The sequence below is a fragment of the Dunckerocampus dactyliophorus genome, chromosome 15, assembly GCF_027744805.1.
Source record: "Dunckerocampus dactyliophorus isolate RoL2022-P2 chromosome 15, RoL_Ddac_1.1, whole genome shotgun sequence".
NCBI classification, from domain to species: Eukaryota; Metazoa; Chordata; class Actinopteri; order Syngnathiformes; family Syngnathidae; genus Dunckerocampus; species Dunckerocampus dactyliophorus.
In genome coordinates this window covers 7,833,744-7,850,000 of record NC_072833.1, presented here as the reverse complement: position 1 = coordinate 7,850,000, position 16,257 = coordinate 7,833,744, and the positions used below count along the sequence as shown (strand labels likewise).

The 16,257-nt window shown below is 38.1% G+C and overlaps 2 protein-coding genes across 5 annotated transcripts in view; one reads left to right on the top strand and one right to left on the bottom strand.

Annotated features, from left to right (window-relative positions):
* Positions 1–8,112, bottom strand: part of osbpl8 (oxysterol binding protein-like 8) — a 58,118-nt gene extending 50,006 nt beyond the window's left edge. For 3 of the 4 annotated variants that reach the window (XM_054753710.1, XM_054753712.1, XM_054753714.1), the window contains exons 1-2: positions 7,820–8,112; positions 3,113–3,162 (exon numbers count right to left, since the gene is read on the bottom strand). The gene's annotated coding sequence lies outside the window, so the exon portion shown is untranslated. The remainder of the gene's footprint in view (positions 1–3,112; positions 3,163–7,819) is intronic. The other variant, XM_054753711.1, reaches the window with a different exon arrangement.
* A 2,621-nt stretch (positions 8,113–10,733) lies between these two features.
* Positions 10,734–16,257, top strand: part of zdhhc17 (zinc finger DHHC-type palmitoyltransferase 17) — a 23,457-nt gene continuing 17,933 nt past the window's right edge. Inside the window, exon 1 of the mRNA XM_054753159.1 lies at positions 10,734–10,827. Coding sequence (XP_054609134.1) covers positions 10,765–10,827 — 63 coding nt within the window. The 5' untranslated portion in view covers positions 10,734–10,764. The remainder of the gene's footprint in view (positions 10,828–16,257) is intronic.

The window sequence follows — 16,257 nt, the reverse complement described above, 5'->3', positions numbered from 1 at the left end:
TAACGATAAAAATCATATTTTTACAAAAATGACATTGTAATGTTATGGGGAAAAAGAATGTCATTTTAGTAGCATAAAGTTGAAATATTAAGAAAAAAGATGTTATTTTAGTCGTAATATTGTGAGAAACAAAACAACAAATAAAGTTGTAATTTTTTGGAAATTTAGGTTGCAGAAAAGGCTAGAATGTTATGAGAATAAAGTCAAAATATTATGGGAATAAAGTCATAATTACGAGAAGAAAATCTACAAGAAGAAAGTTGGAAAATAAAAAAAAAAAACAACAGCGGAAATAGAAAAAACATCTGTAATTATACGAGAACAAAATCAAAATATGAAGAGAGAAAAGTATTCTAACATGAAAAATGTTTCAATTTTACTAGAATAACCTTCTAATATTATGTTGAAAAATAACCTCCTTTTAGTAGCATAAAGTTTGGTTTGGTTTGGTTTGGTTTGGTTTGGTTTAGTTTATTTGAACATGAAGGTTACAATGGAATACATCTCGTGAATCATTCTTTGACAGTTCCACATGTCCAAAAGGAGTAGGAAGAAGCAAAGCTTATTTAATCCTACCCCCCATCCATTCTACATCTAGTACAGTACATGTAGTTCACTTCCTGGATTCCATGTCATGTTTTCAGTGATAGTCAGGATAACACATAATAGATAACGGTGAGATAGCCCTCCCCCCAAAAAAAGAAAGAACATTAATAATAATAATAATAATAATGACCTTTTTTTTTTTTTTTTTTTTTTTTTTTTAAGCACAACAAAGAAAATTATAAAAATAAATAAATAAATAAATAAATAAAAATAAATAAATAAATAAAAAATAAAATTTAATTAAATAAATAAAAAATAAAATAAAATAAAATAAAATAAAATAGAAAAAAAATAAAATAAAATAAAATAAAATAAAATAACAAACCTGACAGAACAATCAGGACTCTTCTGCCTTGTATTTAGCAAACATCAACTGCTTGTATTGTTTTTTGAATTTGCTCATCTCTGTACATTGTTTGAGTTCTTTACTCAATCCGTTCCATAATTTAATTCCACACACGGAAATGCTGTGGGTTTTCAGCGTTGTTCTCGCATATAAATGTTTTAGGTTTAATTTTCCTCTAAGATCATATTTCTCCTCTCTAATTGAGAAATACTTGATTAGATTTTTGGGTAACGAGTTATTATTAACTTTATACATTATTCTAGCGGTTTGAAAGTGTACTAAATCTGCGAATTTTAATATCTGTGATTTTAAAAATAAAGGGTTTGTATGTTCTCTATACTTGGCATTATGAATTATCCTCACAGATCTTTTTTGCAGTACAGTGAGTGAGTGAAGATTGCTTTTGTAATTATTTCCCCATATCTCCACACAATACGTTAGATATGGTAATACTAAGGAACAGTACAGAGTGTGGAGTGATTTTTGATCAAGAACATATTTTGCTTTATTCAATATAGAGATATTTCTCGCCACCTTTTGTTGTATATATTTAATATGAGATTTCCAACTCATTTTTTCATCTATTATAACCCCAAGGAATTTATATTCTTCCACTTTTTCAATATCCGTTCCATTAATTTGTATTTGGTCGTACGTGTCCTTTCTACTATTACCAAATAGCATTATTTTAGTTTTACTTAAATTCAGAGATAATCTATTCTTGTCAAACCATGACTTTAATATGACCATTTCATCCTTGACCTTTTTAATGAGTTCTTGTGTGCTTTCACCAGAACAGAAAGCGGTGGTATCATCGGCGAATAAGACCAATTTTAAGTTGTTAGTTACTTTGCAAATGTCGTTAATGTACAAGTTAAACAGTTTTGGTCCCAGTATGGACCCCTGTGGTACTCCACACGTATTGTGTAGACTCCCAGATGTATATTCTCCTAGCTTTACAAATTGTTTCCTCTTTGCTAGGTAGCTTTTAACGTTAAAGTTAAAATATTAAAGGAAAAAAATGTTTTTAAATTGTAATATTATGAGAAACAAAACAAAATAAAACTCGTTTTTAAACAAATTAGGCTGGAAAAAAGTTATATTAGGGGAACAAAGTGGAATACAGTCATTATTTGATAAGTTGAAGTATTTGGAAAAAACAACAGTAAAAGTGGGGAAAAAAAGGAGCAAAGAGTGAAGTTCATACTAATAATACACTTTCACCTATATCACAAAGCTGAGATGCAGTTTTTTTCTTGAAAAACATAACTTCATAGCATCTCTACATATGTTGGTTTACAAAATATCAAACTGAACCTTGCATACTTTCATTTTTCCGTATGTGGTCCTCGGTGGAAAAAGTTTGGACACCCGCGGCTTAGACCAACGCTTTTATACAGTACAGTACAGTACTGTACCCTTCATACCAGAGCAAAATTCAATACAACACAAACATTGTCAAATGGTGCATTGGCACAACCATTTCCATCCTTACACAGTGTGCCAGAAAGTGAATGCCCATTGCTAGCTAGAGTGTCACCTTGTAATATCCCAAACCGTGCAATGCTTGTGACAGCAGCACTCTCGATAACATCCAGCTATCTGATCCACTGGAGCGACATGCGGATGGGAATGCTGATGAGCTCGATGACAAGCCGGACTGAACTCTGCGAGGTGTCAAGGAGACTGTGGCGACCTCGAATGTGTCCCATCCTCTTGTGGTGGTGAAACAATCCGTCTGTTTAGCTCTTTAACTGTCAAGGCTCAATCTACTACATAAAGCTGCACAGTGGAATAAAATGTGTTGTGATGTGACGCATGCTGCCTGATTTGAATGTTTCTGTTATAGCGCGTGCGTGTGTGCAAGCAGAAGCGAGCGATACCTCTTACATAAGACTAAAAGGAAAGACAAACACAGGTGCTCAAGTCAGATGTTGGCATAATCAGCCAGAAGATTTGAAATGTTAAAAGACGAAGTGCAAAGGTCATTTCTGTTGACACCCCTGCTATACCAATTCACAAAACAGGACACACAAGTGGGATCACTCCCCAAACGGGATCAAATACAAACAACAGATGAATTATATCACATGCATGGAAGCGTGCAAGAAATCGAGACTAACGCGGTGTGCACTAGTTGAGACTGATGATAGGACGTACCTCATGCAGCTGGGGCAGAAGAAAGCACCATAATATTCACAACACAGATCCTGGATGGAGGAAAAGAGAGAGAGCGAGGGGGGGGGAATGGGAAAGAGAGCGACACATTAAGATGACATCACCAATATTTTTCTCCCGCCCCCTATAAAATGTAGGCTGGTGCTGCAGGGCTGTCAGTATTTGCGGAGGAGCAGCCCAAGACAGACCAACTCCATTGTGTGCTTTTCAATGTTTATGCAGCACACCCCTCCTTTATTGTGGGGACATGCCACACACAGTTTTTCCACTCATTTCTAATTTCAACTGCAGCCCCTTTAGGCTACAAGCTAGTTAAAAAATACTAGCTAGTTGACTCATACTGTACCATATAGCAGGGTTTCCCATACATTCATTTATTGCATTTTCTTATATATAATTTCATACAAAGGTGTGAAAAAGTGTTTGCCCTTTTCCTGATTTCTTATTTTTTGCCTGTTTGTCACACTTAAATGTTTCATATAATTAAACACAGTTGAATATTAGTCAATGACAACACAACAGAACACAAAATTAAGTTTTTAAATGAAACTTTGTATAATTAAGCGGGAAAACAAATCCAAACCTACATGGCCCTGTGTGAAAAAGTGATTGCCTCCTCAACCTAATAACTGGTTGGGCCACCCTTAGCAGCAACAACTGCAATCAAGAGTTTGCAATAACTTGCAATGAGTCTCTTACAGCCCTGTGGAGGAATTCTGGCCCACTCATCTTTGCAGAATTGTTGTAAATGAGCCACATTGGAGGGTTTTTCAGCATGAAGCGCCTTTTTAAGGTCATGCCACAGCTTCTCAATAGTATTCAGGTCAGGACTTTGACTAGGCCACTCCAAAGTCTTCATTTTATTTTTCTTCAGCCCTTCAGATGTGGACTTGCTGGTGTCTTTTGGATCATTATACTGCTGCAGACCCAAGTTCCTTTCAGCTTGAGGTCACAAACAGATGGTCGGACATTCTCCTTCCGGATTTTTTGGTAGACAACAGAATTCATGGTTTCATTATCACAGCAAATTTTCCAGGTCCTGAAGCAGCAAAACAGCCCTAGACAATCATACCACCACCACCATATTTTACTGTTGGTATGATGTTCTTATTCTGAAATGCGCCAGATGGGACACTGTAGCGCAGTCTGGTTATAGTTTATACTTCACTTCCAACTCCTCTTTTACACACTTTTAGTTTGAAGTATGAAACCGCGGGTCTTTCAACATGCAACTTTTAGTTCATCATCATCTTTGACAAACACAGCAGTTAAAGCACAAATGCTAATAAATTGCTGATAAATAATAACGCTAAGAAATTCCGTCGTAAGACTATAACCGCCATCTCATTGAGCGCTCTGTGTGTGCGCTTGCTCTGTACAACCCTTTTTACACTGACACAATCCCCCAAATAGCGGTCCTCAGCTATGCCTGCTGGTAATTAGCAGCTTGTACCACAAATTTTAGCTCACAGTTCAATGCAAAAATATGTATGCCACAGTACCACTGTACAAAGGACAAGAAAATACCTGCAGTGCTCCAGTACCTTCTCACTTCTCTCTGGCATTTAAGAGTCAGTCGCACTCGGTGACAACACAGCGACAGTAGATACAAATAACTAATACAAATACAAATAACAAGAGAGCGCCATTAGCTCTACCATCTCACGTTTCCCATGATGACAGACAGCAAACATGGTTTATACAGTCTTTTACACAGCAACTTTATACCGTCTTTGCGCTGTTCACTCCCGCTATGCAGCCTCGCCTCCTCCGTATCTCTGCGGGGATCTCCGGTCGCACGGCGTAGCGAAGGAGTGTCTGCCTCAAAGCTAACAGCTGCTCCGGAGTGTAAACAATGGAATGGAATGAATGTGTCTCCTGCAACAAGCAAGAGGCTTGTTTGTATCTACAAACTCAACAAGATGAACATCCATAGCTGCACACTTGCTTAAGAAGTCGGTACAGCATAAAAACGATAAAGTACAAATAAAGCAGTATTAAACAATAAAAGCTGCTGTAACTAGCTGCCACTCGGGCGGCGCCATCTTGAGACATGAGCCCTCTGCATCAAATCCAGTCTATATCGATATGAACGATATGTTTGTTTTTGATATCGTGCTTTAAAAGAAATCTCGATATTTTGAAAATATCGATATATCGCCCAGCCCTACGTTAAGGCATTATTAACTAGTTAACTCTGACAACCCTAGTATTAACTGTGCCAAAAAACGCAAACCATGATGGTTCCACTGCCTCAAAATGTCACAACTGCACAACAGCCTTGTTGATAGAAATGTTCTCTTGAATCAAAGATCTCGTTTCATTTGCCCCCCTTCCCCCAATTGTAGGCACTGGCTGGGAAAAGTAAACTGGCATCCAGAGCTGGATTTGTGTGCCACTGCATAAATCCACAATGACAAGAACAAAAAAGGCAATCAGCTAATGTACCTCAGGCAACGTGGGTGTCCCAATAGAGTGAAAAATCAAGTGCCAGCTTTGGCATTTTGATAACCTTATGAGCCAAACAGAATTTGTTATGAGTCCTCTGCTTAAGAGGTCAAAGAAAAGGTCGGTGTGGGCGAAAACAAACTTACTGTAGCATTTGAGCATATGAATACGTGAGAGTCATCACATTTTATGACTAAGTGTCATGTCGGTTTTGCAATACAGCAGCCTCACTAAAAATGTAATAGAGCAGCTCAGTGGACTATTGGATTGGCAAAATCCACCTTGTGTCACCTTGAAATGATAGAAAAACATTTTCCAAGCTCAGCAATAGCCTTCATCTCTGTGATATAACAGTGAAACTGAAATCAATTACTGTCTGTTTACTTTCCATGCCAGTATTACACAAAGCTGTCTCCCAAGGTAGATTACTGCCTCCATACTGTACTGTATATTTGCAGCTTTTCTGGCTTGGTTCTAAGATATAACCAGAACAAAGTGCTGCTATTGTGAGCTAGGGTTTGAGCAGAGGGCAAGAGGATGGGAACCTCATTTGCATTGCAAATGTGCGAGTCTCTTGCTTGAGCTTGGACTCGACATACCGTAAATTTGGCATGTAAAGTCCAGAATAACCATTCATTAACAAACACCCTGGTCCATAAAAAGCCACTACATTGATGTACAAAAGTAAATAATTCACCTTGTCAAATAAAAAGTTTGTACTTGTTGACAACCAGTAATTTATGACTGTTAATGAACCCCTTTTTTCCCCAAATCAATCCAATTTTGGCCATGTTTAATGAATATATGTGAAATTTGCCTTGAGGATATTCATTTTTAAAACATTTTAGAATTGCCTGCTATGGTCCTTAAAATTACAATGTGTTTAAAACATTTTAGAATTGCCTCTTACAATGTGTTTAAAACATTTTAGAATTGCCTCTTATTGTCCTTAAAATGACAATGTTATACAAATATCACCATGTGTTTTTATTTATTTATTTTTTAATCCCACATTTACTATGTTAACATAAATGAACGCAGTCCTTGATGTTAACATTTCAATTAGGCCTACTGTCCACCATGTGGATGCTACTCTGATGGTGCTACTCTTTCCCATTCAAAGCATGCAGCAAAATGTTGGTAGGGGTGCTGTGTCTCTATTGATGTTGTCTACTTAAAAATAATTACATTTTTTTAAAGTTTGCGTCTGTGTGCAGTCAAAAACAGGACACAAAAAAAGTCAGCTTCCCCCAAACTGCTTGAAATCTACTTTAAACAAGTCAGTCTTTTAAAACTACTGAGCCAACTCGATCTGGGGATGAGGAGAGTGCGGAGGAAGCGTCGGCCATCATGCCACAGACAGTCAAGTTTGAGTTCTTGAGTAAAATAATAGTGTTTGTGATGGGGCTTGTTAAGGTTTTGTTTTTTTAATATTGTGAGATTTTTTTTTCCTTTGTTCAAATTTTCTGTGCAGCCCTACTTGCATGCTTTAAATTGGAAAAAGTATCACCATTCTGGTAGGCAATCCTAATTAAAATCTTAACAATTGCACTAGTTTATTTTAAGATAAAAGGCTCAAAAATGGCATTTTCAATGGGGACATTTTTTGTCGCGAGAAACAAATGTGTTGGTTTTTGCGTAGCATTGCCACTTTATGCCAACACAGATGACAATACTACAATGTTTCACCTTCGATACACCCAAAATGACGTGGAAAATGTAAAAAAAAATAAATAGCACAAAATGTCCCTAGAATCTCTGAAGGGTTAATCGTGCACCATTGTGGATGCTAGGTGTCTTATTCCTGCTCCATACAAGAGAAAGTGGTAACGTAGCACCAGGGTGGAACACTGCAGCGTGTGTCTGTGTGTGGGGTCAAGTGATGCAGGGAAAGTAACAACCACACAAGAAGGGGAGTGCGAGACTAGGTTCTACAAAGATGCTAAATATACCGTAGGGGTGTATGTCTTGCAAATGCAGATTCGGAGAATTGCACACCATTCCACCGCAACTATGATCAATACGCTTGCAGACATACTTGATGCAGGGGTTAAGCAGAAGCTGAACCTTTCTAATCAAACGTGAAAATCCTAGATTCTTATATAATAGAGTGCAGTCTGGTCCTATGCAAAGGGTAACCCATCGTAAACATTAGCAGTACCAGCTGCCTGTGTAACAGCTGTTTAGAAAAACAGAGATTTCATTCTGAAATGTGTGTTATCTGGTTTGCTTGCCACTCACCTGTGCTTATCTTTACACAGCGGCTCATTGAAGGACAATGCTGACTGATTATATCCGTCTTCAGAAATGGGATGCTAGCTCTTAGCTTGACTAGTTTAACTGTGACAGACGTTTATCCACATCAGGGTCGATAAGTTCAGCCCAGCTAAGTCCATTTTATTCCCTTGAAAGCAAATATATAACTCTTCATCAAATGTAAACTACGATTAGTAAAAAATAATAATAATACGAATTAAAACAACTTGCTAGCTGCTGCTCCAACGGTTCAGATATGTCAGATTCAGAGGACAGACGTGCAAATGACAACAAACCACGCTATTTCCTGTTACGTTTTTCAAAAATAAAAGCATCGTAAACAAAACAAGGATTGCTTTTAGTTTCCACATGACACCCGTTATGATAATTTAGACTATTTCGTCACACATATAATATAGTGGTCTTTTTTTTTATTTCGCCCACGCACGCTTTGGTTTTACCTTTATGTCGTCTATCTTTGATTTGCTTTGAAAGTGACGTTTACCGTGTCCCGTGTCTGTTTTGTATTTCAGGAACTCGAGTTTCCTTTTTCGTGCTTGCTTGATTTGTCTGGTTGAATAGGGCATCTCTCACTCGATCAGTCCACTTTCACTCACTTTACAGTCCTCCTGATAATTTACATTTAATTGTAAATATGGTACTTGTAATGTCAGGTGATTGAAACAGGCTGTCAAAAGCATGCATGCTTTTATGACGATTATAATCGTCCTCAAAAATTGCTTAGTAACTATATTGACGTAGATAACAAAAAATGTGCTTTTTTTAATCATCAGTTTTTAATACACAATTACTTGTTTGGGGCATCATCTAATCCAATCTATTCTAATTGGGTATATTTGGACAACTAGCGGTCAAATGAGGTACACTCCTGATCAAAAGGATCAAAATCTTTTAAGACCAGTTGAAAAATTTTAAGAATTTACATTTTGGATCTACAGTTGGATCTCAAGGAGGTTCCAAGTAGAACTTCAAAATGCAAAAAGAAGAAATGGGAGAGAGACAAAAAATGTCTTGAGCAAGCAATTTATTGCAAACTAGAAAAACACTATAGTGCCATAGTTCCTCCCATATTGTGATTCACACCAAAATAATCATCCAACATTTTTTGGATCAGTCTTTGATACTTTGATAGAACCTGTTGGAAACTTGTCATGTATTTTTTTTTCCAAGCGCTCTGACCATTTTTGTGGAGTTATATGCACAAATAGTGAAAATGGCACGATCTCCCAATGTTAAACAATCCTTTAAAAAATTCCTGGATCCAGGCAGTGAGCCGGATCACCCCCAAAATATGATCATTTCTTCATATCCCTTTTCCGACAATCCTTGAAAATTTCATCCAAATCCATTCAGAACTTTTCAAGTTATTTTGAACACAAACAAACAGATGAACACAAACAACTCCACACTTGCGGAAATAAGCAGTTCATCAGCTCATCAAATGTTTAAGACCACAGCTAAAAGAAAAAACACAAACCTCCATGAAATAGAAATGAAATGTTCCAGAAAGGACTCAGTAATGAATAGCTGGGCCATTTTTGTTAATCACCTAAAAAATCTTGGGCATGCTTGATGGCAGTGCTTCTAAGAGGCTAGTGGGAATGTTGTCTCAGGTGGTGAAGATGGCTTCACAGAGGGCACCAACGCTCTGGAACTGATGTCCATTTTTGTAAACTTCCTTTGCCATCCGTGTCAGGTGGGCATTGTGAACTGCATCGTTGTTCTGTTGAAAAAGCCAGTCATTACCACACAGATGGCCTTCAGTCATGAGGGGTGCCACCTGCAACATCTCCACAAAGCAAGCTGCCGTTTGACGCCCCTGCACAACCTGAAGCTCCATTGTTCCATTGAAGGAAAAAGCACCCCAGATCATGATGGCACCCCCTGCACATCTTAGGTGGGCTCTCCTTGTCATGCCAGTAATGTTGGAAGCCATCAGGCCAGTCAAGAAAGAATAAAACTTTCTTCCACCTTTCAGTGTCACATATTTGGTGTGCTCATGCAGATTCCAAACAGGCAATTTTGTGGCGCTGAACAAGACAAGGCCTTTGAATACATTTTTTATTCTTAAAACCCTTCTTTTGCAGATGCCGTCTGATGGTTATTGGACTGCGCTCGACACCAGTAACAACCTTCATTTGGGCAGAGGATGGTCCTGTGTCTCGACAGACGGCCAATCGGATACTCCGGCTGAGGCTTTTTGGAGTCTACGACTTGACTTTTTTGTTCCATAACCCTCAGGATCTGTTAAGAAGTTTAAAATGACTGCCTGTCTTACTGCGTCCAACTTCAGCAGCAGTGGCACGCTACGAGAGGCCTTGCTTATGCAGCTCAACAATCCCACTGCTTTCAAAGAGAGAAAGCTTTTTTGCCTTTTCCATCAAGTGATCATGACAGTGTGAATACCTGATAGAAAATGACAGAATCCACGTTTTCGTCAAGATTTTGGCTTTTAAAGGCGTTTTAAAGTTGTTTGGGATCAGCTGATGAACAGCCGATTTCACTTTAATGCTTTGCAATAAATTGCTTACTTAATGTGGTTCTGTTTCACATCAGGATTGTGGATGATGGCAAAATTCCCCCCCAAAATGTAGTTTTCCTTTAAAATTGTGATCTGGAGTGTATTACAGAAACCCATATGAATGGACGAGGGGGACATCTAGTGGCATTACAGGTTCATTACATCGGCTGTTGTTACAAGCGCCAGCCTATAACAACTTTAAAACTTGTATCATTTAGAATACATTTATTCAGAAAAAAAAAACAATTTACTCACACATCCAAATTATTTAACGCATTAAAACATTGCAACAAAGTGACAGTTTGACAGCTGCTCACTCCTCCTTCGCGTCTGCTCCCCTTTCGCAGCCTCCTGTTTCCCACAATGCTCAGCGAGCATCACCACCAAGATGGCCGACGTCATGGAGGAGTATGAAAAAGAAGCTGGCTGCGTCCCTATTCTCCATCCAGAGGTATGTCCAGGAAACATGTCGCGTCCACGTAGACACACGAACTCGCACGCACTATAATACGTGGGGCTTTGGCGTGAATGGTTCTCGATTATTGCCGTGTTTTTAAATTTTTTATTTTGGAAGAACCGATGCCCCCCTGCAAAAGCAGCAGCAGTGGTGGAGGGGGGGATGTCAGGCAGCTAACGATGCTAAATGCGCTAACGGTAGCCACCCCCCGCTCTCCCTCCTCCTGCTGCATTGCTCGTGCAATACAGGCCAGATGTTCGTGTTCTTTTAACATCGTTTTGGTTATTTATCCTGTATAATTGTATAATCTTGAAGTGGTCGATTTGAATGTCGTGTGTAGAGCGGGTCATTGTTAATCCTTACAGGCAAACGTCGTTAGCTCAGGAGCTACACTGACTGCTGTGTTACTCACTTAAATGTCTGTCAAATGTCAGTTACTGAAGGTGATGTGTTGCATTTATTGTTTAACACACGTTTATTCAAATGTAACAACTGCAATGTGCTCATACCTTGTTGAAACTACAATAATCCCAATATCTATTAATGTTTTACAAATTTCCTATTTACATTCGGGGTGGGCGGATCGATTTAAATATCAATAGCATCGATACCAAGGGTAGTTAGTATCAATATGGGATCGTGATGAGATCGCTATTTTTATTGTTCTTTTCTCTATTTGTTTTCACAAATCTTATTGTCATCGCTACAGGCGGGATTTAGCAGCAAAATGCCAAAAGGATTTGAATGAGAGCTAATAGTTATTATTATACACTGTTAACTTTATTTTACTCAAATAGTTGTATATAATATAAGGGAATAGCTATTGTTTTGTTGTTAATAATACGTTGTTTTATATTTTTGTATTTTATACTATTAAATTGCTCATTAATATTGTTGTTTTATTGTGATTATAATTATGATAAACAAAGTAATTCAATGATCTTGTTAAATTTTAAATAAAAACTATGGTGATACTGGCCTTGTATCTACGTGGTAAAGGATAAACACCAAAATTGGAAGTTCCGTATCGCCAACTCCTAATTTGCTCTTCCCATGCATATTATTCAATGAACAATGTTTGCATTGCTGACATCTTATCATAAGCTGTAAGATTACACTTAATAATGTTATTTGAACTTGATAGGAACTCATTTGCACCAATTTGTGTCTTATCTTACATGCTTTATTGTCTCAATGTAATCATATATACTGACAGATGTGGCTAATGGGTGTTATATTAGTTGTTATTGATTATTCAACCAGAATAACCAGTAACAAGTTGTCTGCCAGCATCTAATACCGACATGGATGTGCAGTAATTGTGGTCAATATGTGCGTAAATAAAATAAAGATAATAAACTATACATGTATCTATATAGCATATCTACATATATATATATATATATATATATATATATATATATATATATATATATATATATATATATATATATATACACACACACATATATTTATACAATATATTACTTAAAACATTTTCAAGTAAAAAAAACAACTAATTTTTTAGGTGTGGTTGCTTTTATTTTAACAGTGGTTTAAAAAAAAAAGATTGTACAATGAAATTACAAAAACAGATTGTACACAGGAAGTAGGCGCGATATAATAAAGTACTTTAGAATGTTGGCGCCCTCTCGGCAGCCGGAGGAATCCGCTACATACGGTGTATGCAGTATAAATGCGTGTATTCACCGTAAACGACATTTCTCACAATGCATGCTGTTACTGATTACGTGAAGCGACGGCATCCCGCCACTGGATGGCAGTGTATCCATATCGGTGTTTCACAACAGCGGTTTTACCCAACTAGTGGAATTGAGAAATATCTATAAATAATCCCAAAATGAAGAGAAAACCTAATGCAAATGGAAGGCAGTTTCAAGTAAGGGAGGGAAGGGAATACACTTTTCTGCTTCAAGCAGAAATACCGGTATGTCTTTTATGTCTTCTGTTTTGAGGTGGTGTCAGTCTTCAAAGAGCCCAGTTTACATCGGCATTTTGTCAGCAAACATGGAGCAAAGTATGCTAAATGTAGCCTTGAAGAAAAACAACAAATCATGTTCAAGAATGACAACGCAGACTGCAGTCACAGCAGAATGTTCACAAATGCTTCAGCCAAGAATGATGCAGCTGTAATAGTGAGAGTTGTGATTGTTCGGCAGTGTATTAACTGTGCTTACAGGTTTGCGTGTTCATGGAGACACATTCATACTGTAATCAGACTATTTCTCAGTAAGGTATACAGGTACTCCCTCTGCAAGGCTTTGTGCCAATTTGTTTTCGTAAAATTCTAAATCTGCACACATTGATACAGAATCTGTAATGCCCGTGCTTGTGCTTAAGAAAGACGTATGCAATTCCAATTGTCTTAGTAATGGAATATTTTTTATGACACCATTATTTTGTTGACGCATTTGGACAGGATGTGGTGAACGTGCTCTTATTTTGAAGGCCGGAAGTGTGTTGTGTGTGTTGAGAATGTCTCTAGACAAGCTGTGTGCAAGAATAAACGTGCCTCCCATCCTTATTTCACTCAGAAGTTGCACAGTTGCGGGCATATAGCATGGGTCGCACGCGCACAGCAACACTAGCATAGTCTGGTAAATGAAGCTAACCGAGCAGGCTTACATTGATGCTCTGTAAGAGTGTGTGTAAGACTTTCGAAGCTTTCTCGCCAACTTTCGCCGGTGTGTCAGGTCGCCGTTTCGACATGTTTTGTTTGGGAGGGGGCTGTGTTTGTGATGAGTTTCTACCACAATTCAGCGGACACGTTCCTTCTCCTCATGATGACAGCATTTCATTCACATTATGTAAATTTCCGCGATATTCCGCATTTAACAGTAGATTTCGTTTTTACTGGCCGATTCTGTTAATGCTGAAAGTGAGGTTGCAACTTGTTGCTCTCAATTTTGCACACACAGTTTTGCACTCCAACATGGTAGGTGCCGTAATGTGCCTCAAACCTGGTTGCCACTCGACTCTCGCCACCCGCAAGAAGAAGAAAACTCAACACCACCATGCAGACATGACCGCGGTGTACCGTGGTGAAGTTAGTTTCACGTTGGATAACCAGCTTCGTAGCTACAGCGGTAGTTCCCCCCCACTGAGCCCGAACTGCTGTGTCATGGTGCGGGGAACTTGCACGGGAAGTGCTGCTCTAACCACTGGTTGTTTATACCAGGGACCGTCAATAAATTACTATTGCGTTGAAGAGTCTGTTAAAAAAAAAAAGTCATACATTCTAAATCACACAAGAAATTGATCTATAAGTATGTCAAATGATTAGCCCTACCCTAAAAGTATTTTGCACGCCCATTTTTTTCCAATTTTATCTTTTATTTGATGGACTTTTCTTGGATTAGGGACCTGACTCACAGATGTTTGTCACAAAAGCCAAACAATATTGTTGGTCATGCTGTGTAATAAAAAAGTAAACTCAGCAATACTTTGGTTGCATTATTTTGAATGCTTTGAAGAGCTAATTTCATAACCATATTCAATTCCGGGAGAACGATTGCTTAACCGCAAATAGGACGTTGCTTGTAATGTAGATAGATACATACAGTAAACTGTTTTTGTGAGGCTTTCGGCATGTTCAGTCAATGCCCTCCCAAGGGAATTTGCCATATGGCCAAGTGACCATCCCCTCAACCTGCTTCCTCCCCAAACTAAAATCAATACCATTCTAAAATGGATTACATGTTTTAATGAGCACTTCATTGTCATCAGGGAAGAAAAAGTAAAGGAGGCTGCAATGACAAATGGCCATCATGGCAGGAGGGAGTGGAGACAGCAAAGCAGGGGCTGACAAGGTGTAACCATGGGAGAGTGACGTGGGGAAAGTGATTGACCATCTGTTGGCTGAGGATTTAAAGACAAGTCATTTGACCCCCGCCCCCCCCGTGATCCTAGATTGAGTCACTGTTCATGAATTGTGAGCACTTAAAAAAAAAAAATCAGTCTTTCCATCCAGATTTTGGAAAAACAATTGAGTTGCACAATTTTACCTGTTTTTTGCTGAAGCAATCTCTCCATTTACTATGGTCTTCAACGCCTGCTCTTATGCACTCTCAGTAAAACAACCATGTATGCAGAAGTTATTTCTGTTGTTTTTCATACCTGTTTTTTGTATCTATGACATTCAAGTTTTACAGCATACCTAACAGAGTTGTTTGGATTTGGATAACAGCCAATTTTGTCATAAAACTAAACTTTCTTTTATTGTTTTTACCCAATTTTGCTAAGTAAAACCAGGGTGAAATCTGTACGAAAGATTTAGTCAAATGCTGGACTAAATGGAGAAAATTCATCTTCAATCAGTTGATTGTTATTTTTAAAATACAAATTATATATACATTTTAGGAGAAAATTCGAAGAAATATTTTTTCATTGAAATATTTTTTTTTTAAACCATTGAACATACGATCCTACGGAACGATTAGCATTGCTGATATTATGTTGTACGTATTTAGAAAGCTCAATTAAGAGTGAGCCAACAGCGCCTCAGCTGGGTGCTGCCAAGTAGTGCTCGCCATTTTGCTTCAGTGCTGTCGCTATGGGATCAACAATCAATTTAACAGCTGAACTAGGCATGTGTAATTACATCTACTACTATTGCTATTATTATTATTGTAACGTATTGATTGTAACAGATATGGTATTATTAATTTAGTTATGCATCTTTTACTTGTCACTGGTCAACAAAAAAGCGATAACATGGTGTTATTTAATGATTATACAAGTGTGTGTCTACATATGCAGGCCTCCTAAACGCCTTGACCCTAATAAATATCTAATAAATATCTGGTACTCTCTGCAGTTGAGTAAAATAAATACACCTGGCTCAGACCCCTTAAAACGTTGACCTGTTGTTGGAGCTGTATGAGAAAGTGGGGGCACAAATATAATACCTTATGCAACTGTATAGGTAATGCCGCATCATTAAATAAACTGCTTCGTGCAGGGGTGTCAAAAGTGCCGCCTGGGGTCATTTTCAGCCCCTAGCTTATTTTTTATCGTCCCTCTGCATATTCTAAAGATTACAGTATACAGATATATAGTATGTTATTAGGTATTACACTTTGTCACCTATAACACAAAGCTAAGATGGCGATAGATTCGATTCGTACTTACTTTACAGTCTGAAGGATCGCTGTGTCTCCCTCAGAAAGTTCTCAACTTCTTCTTCCAGCAGCATTGAAATGGGCTTCTGCTTTATCCAGCAACTGACTGAATTATGTGGCTGTTCATGTTGTTATTATTTGCAGTACCAGCTGTAAGCCTACAGTATGTCACACTGGCTAACCACAGTGCTGCATGGATTGTTGTTGTGATTTCAAAACAATGCTCATGTTCATTAAAAATGACGCGCTCAGTGTGGTGGAACCTGTGTGCGGATGTGCCGCG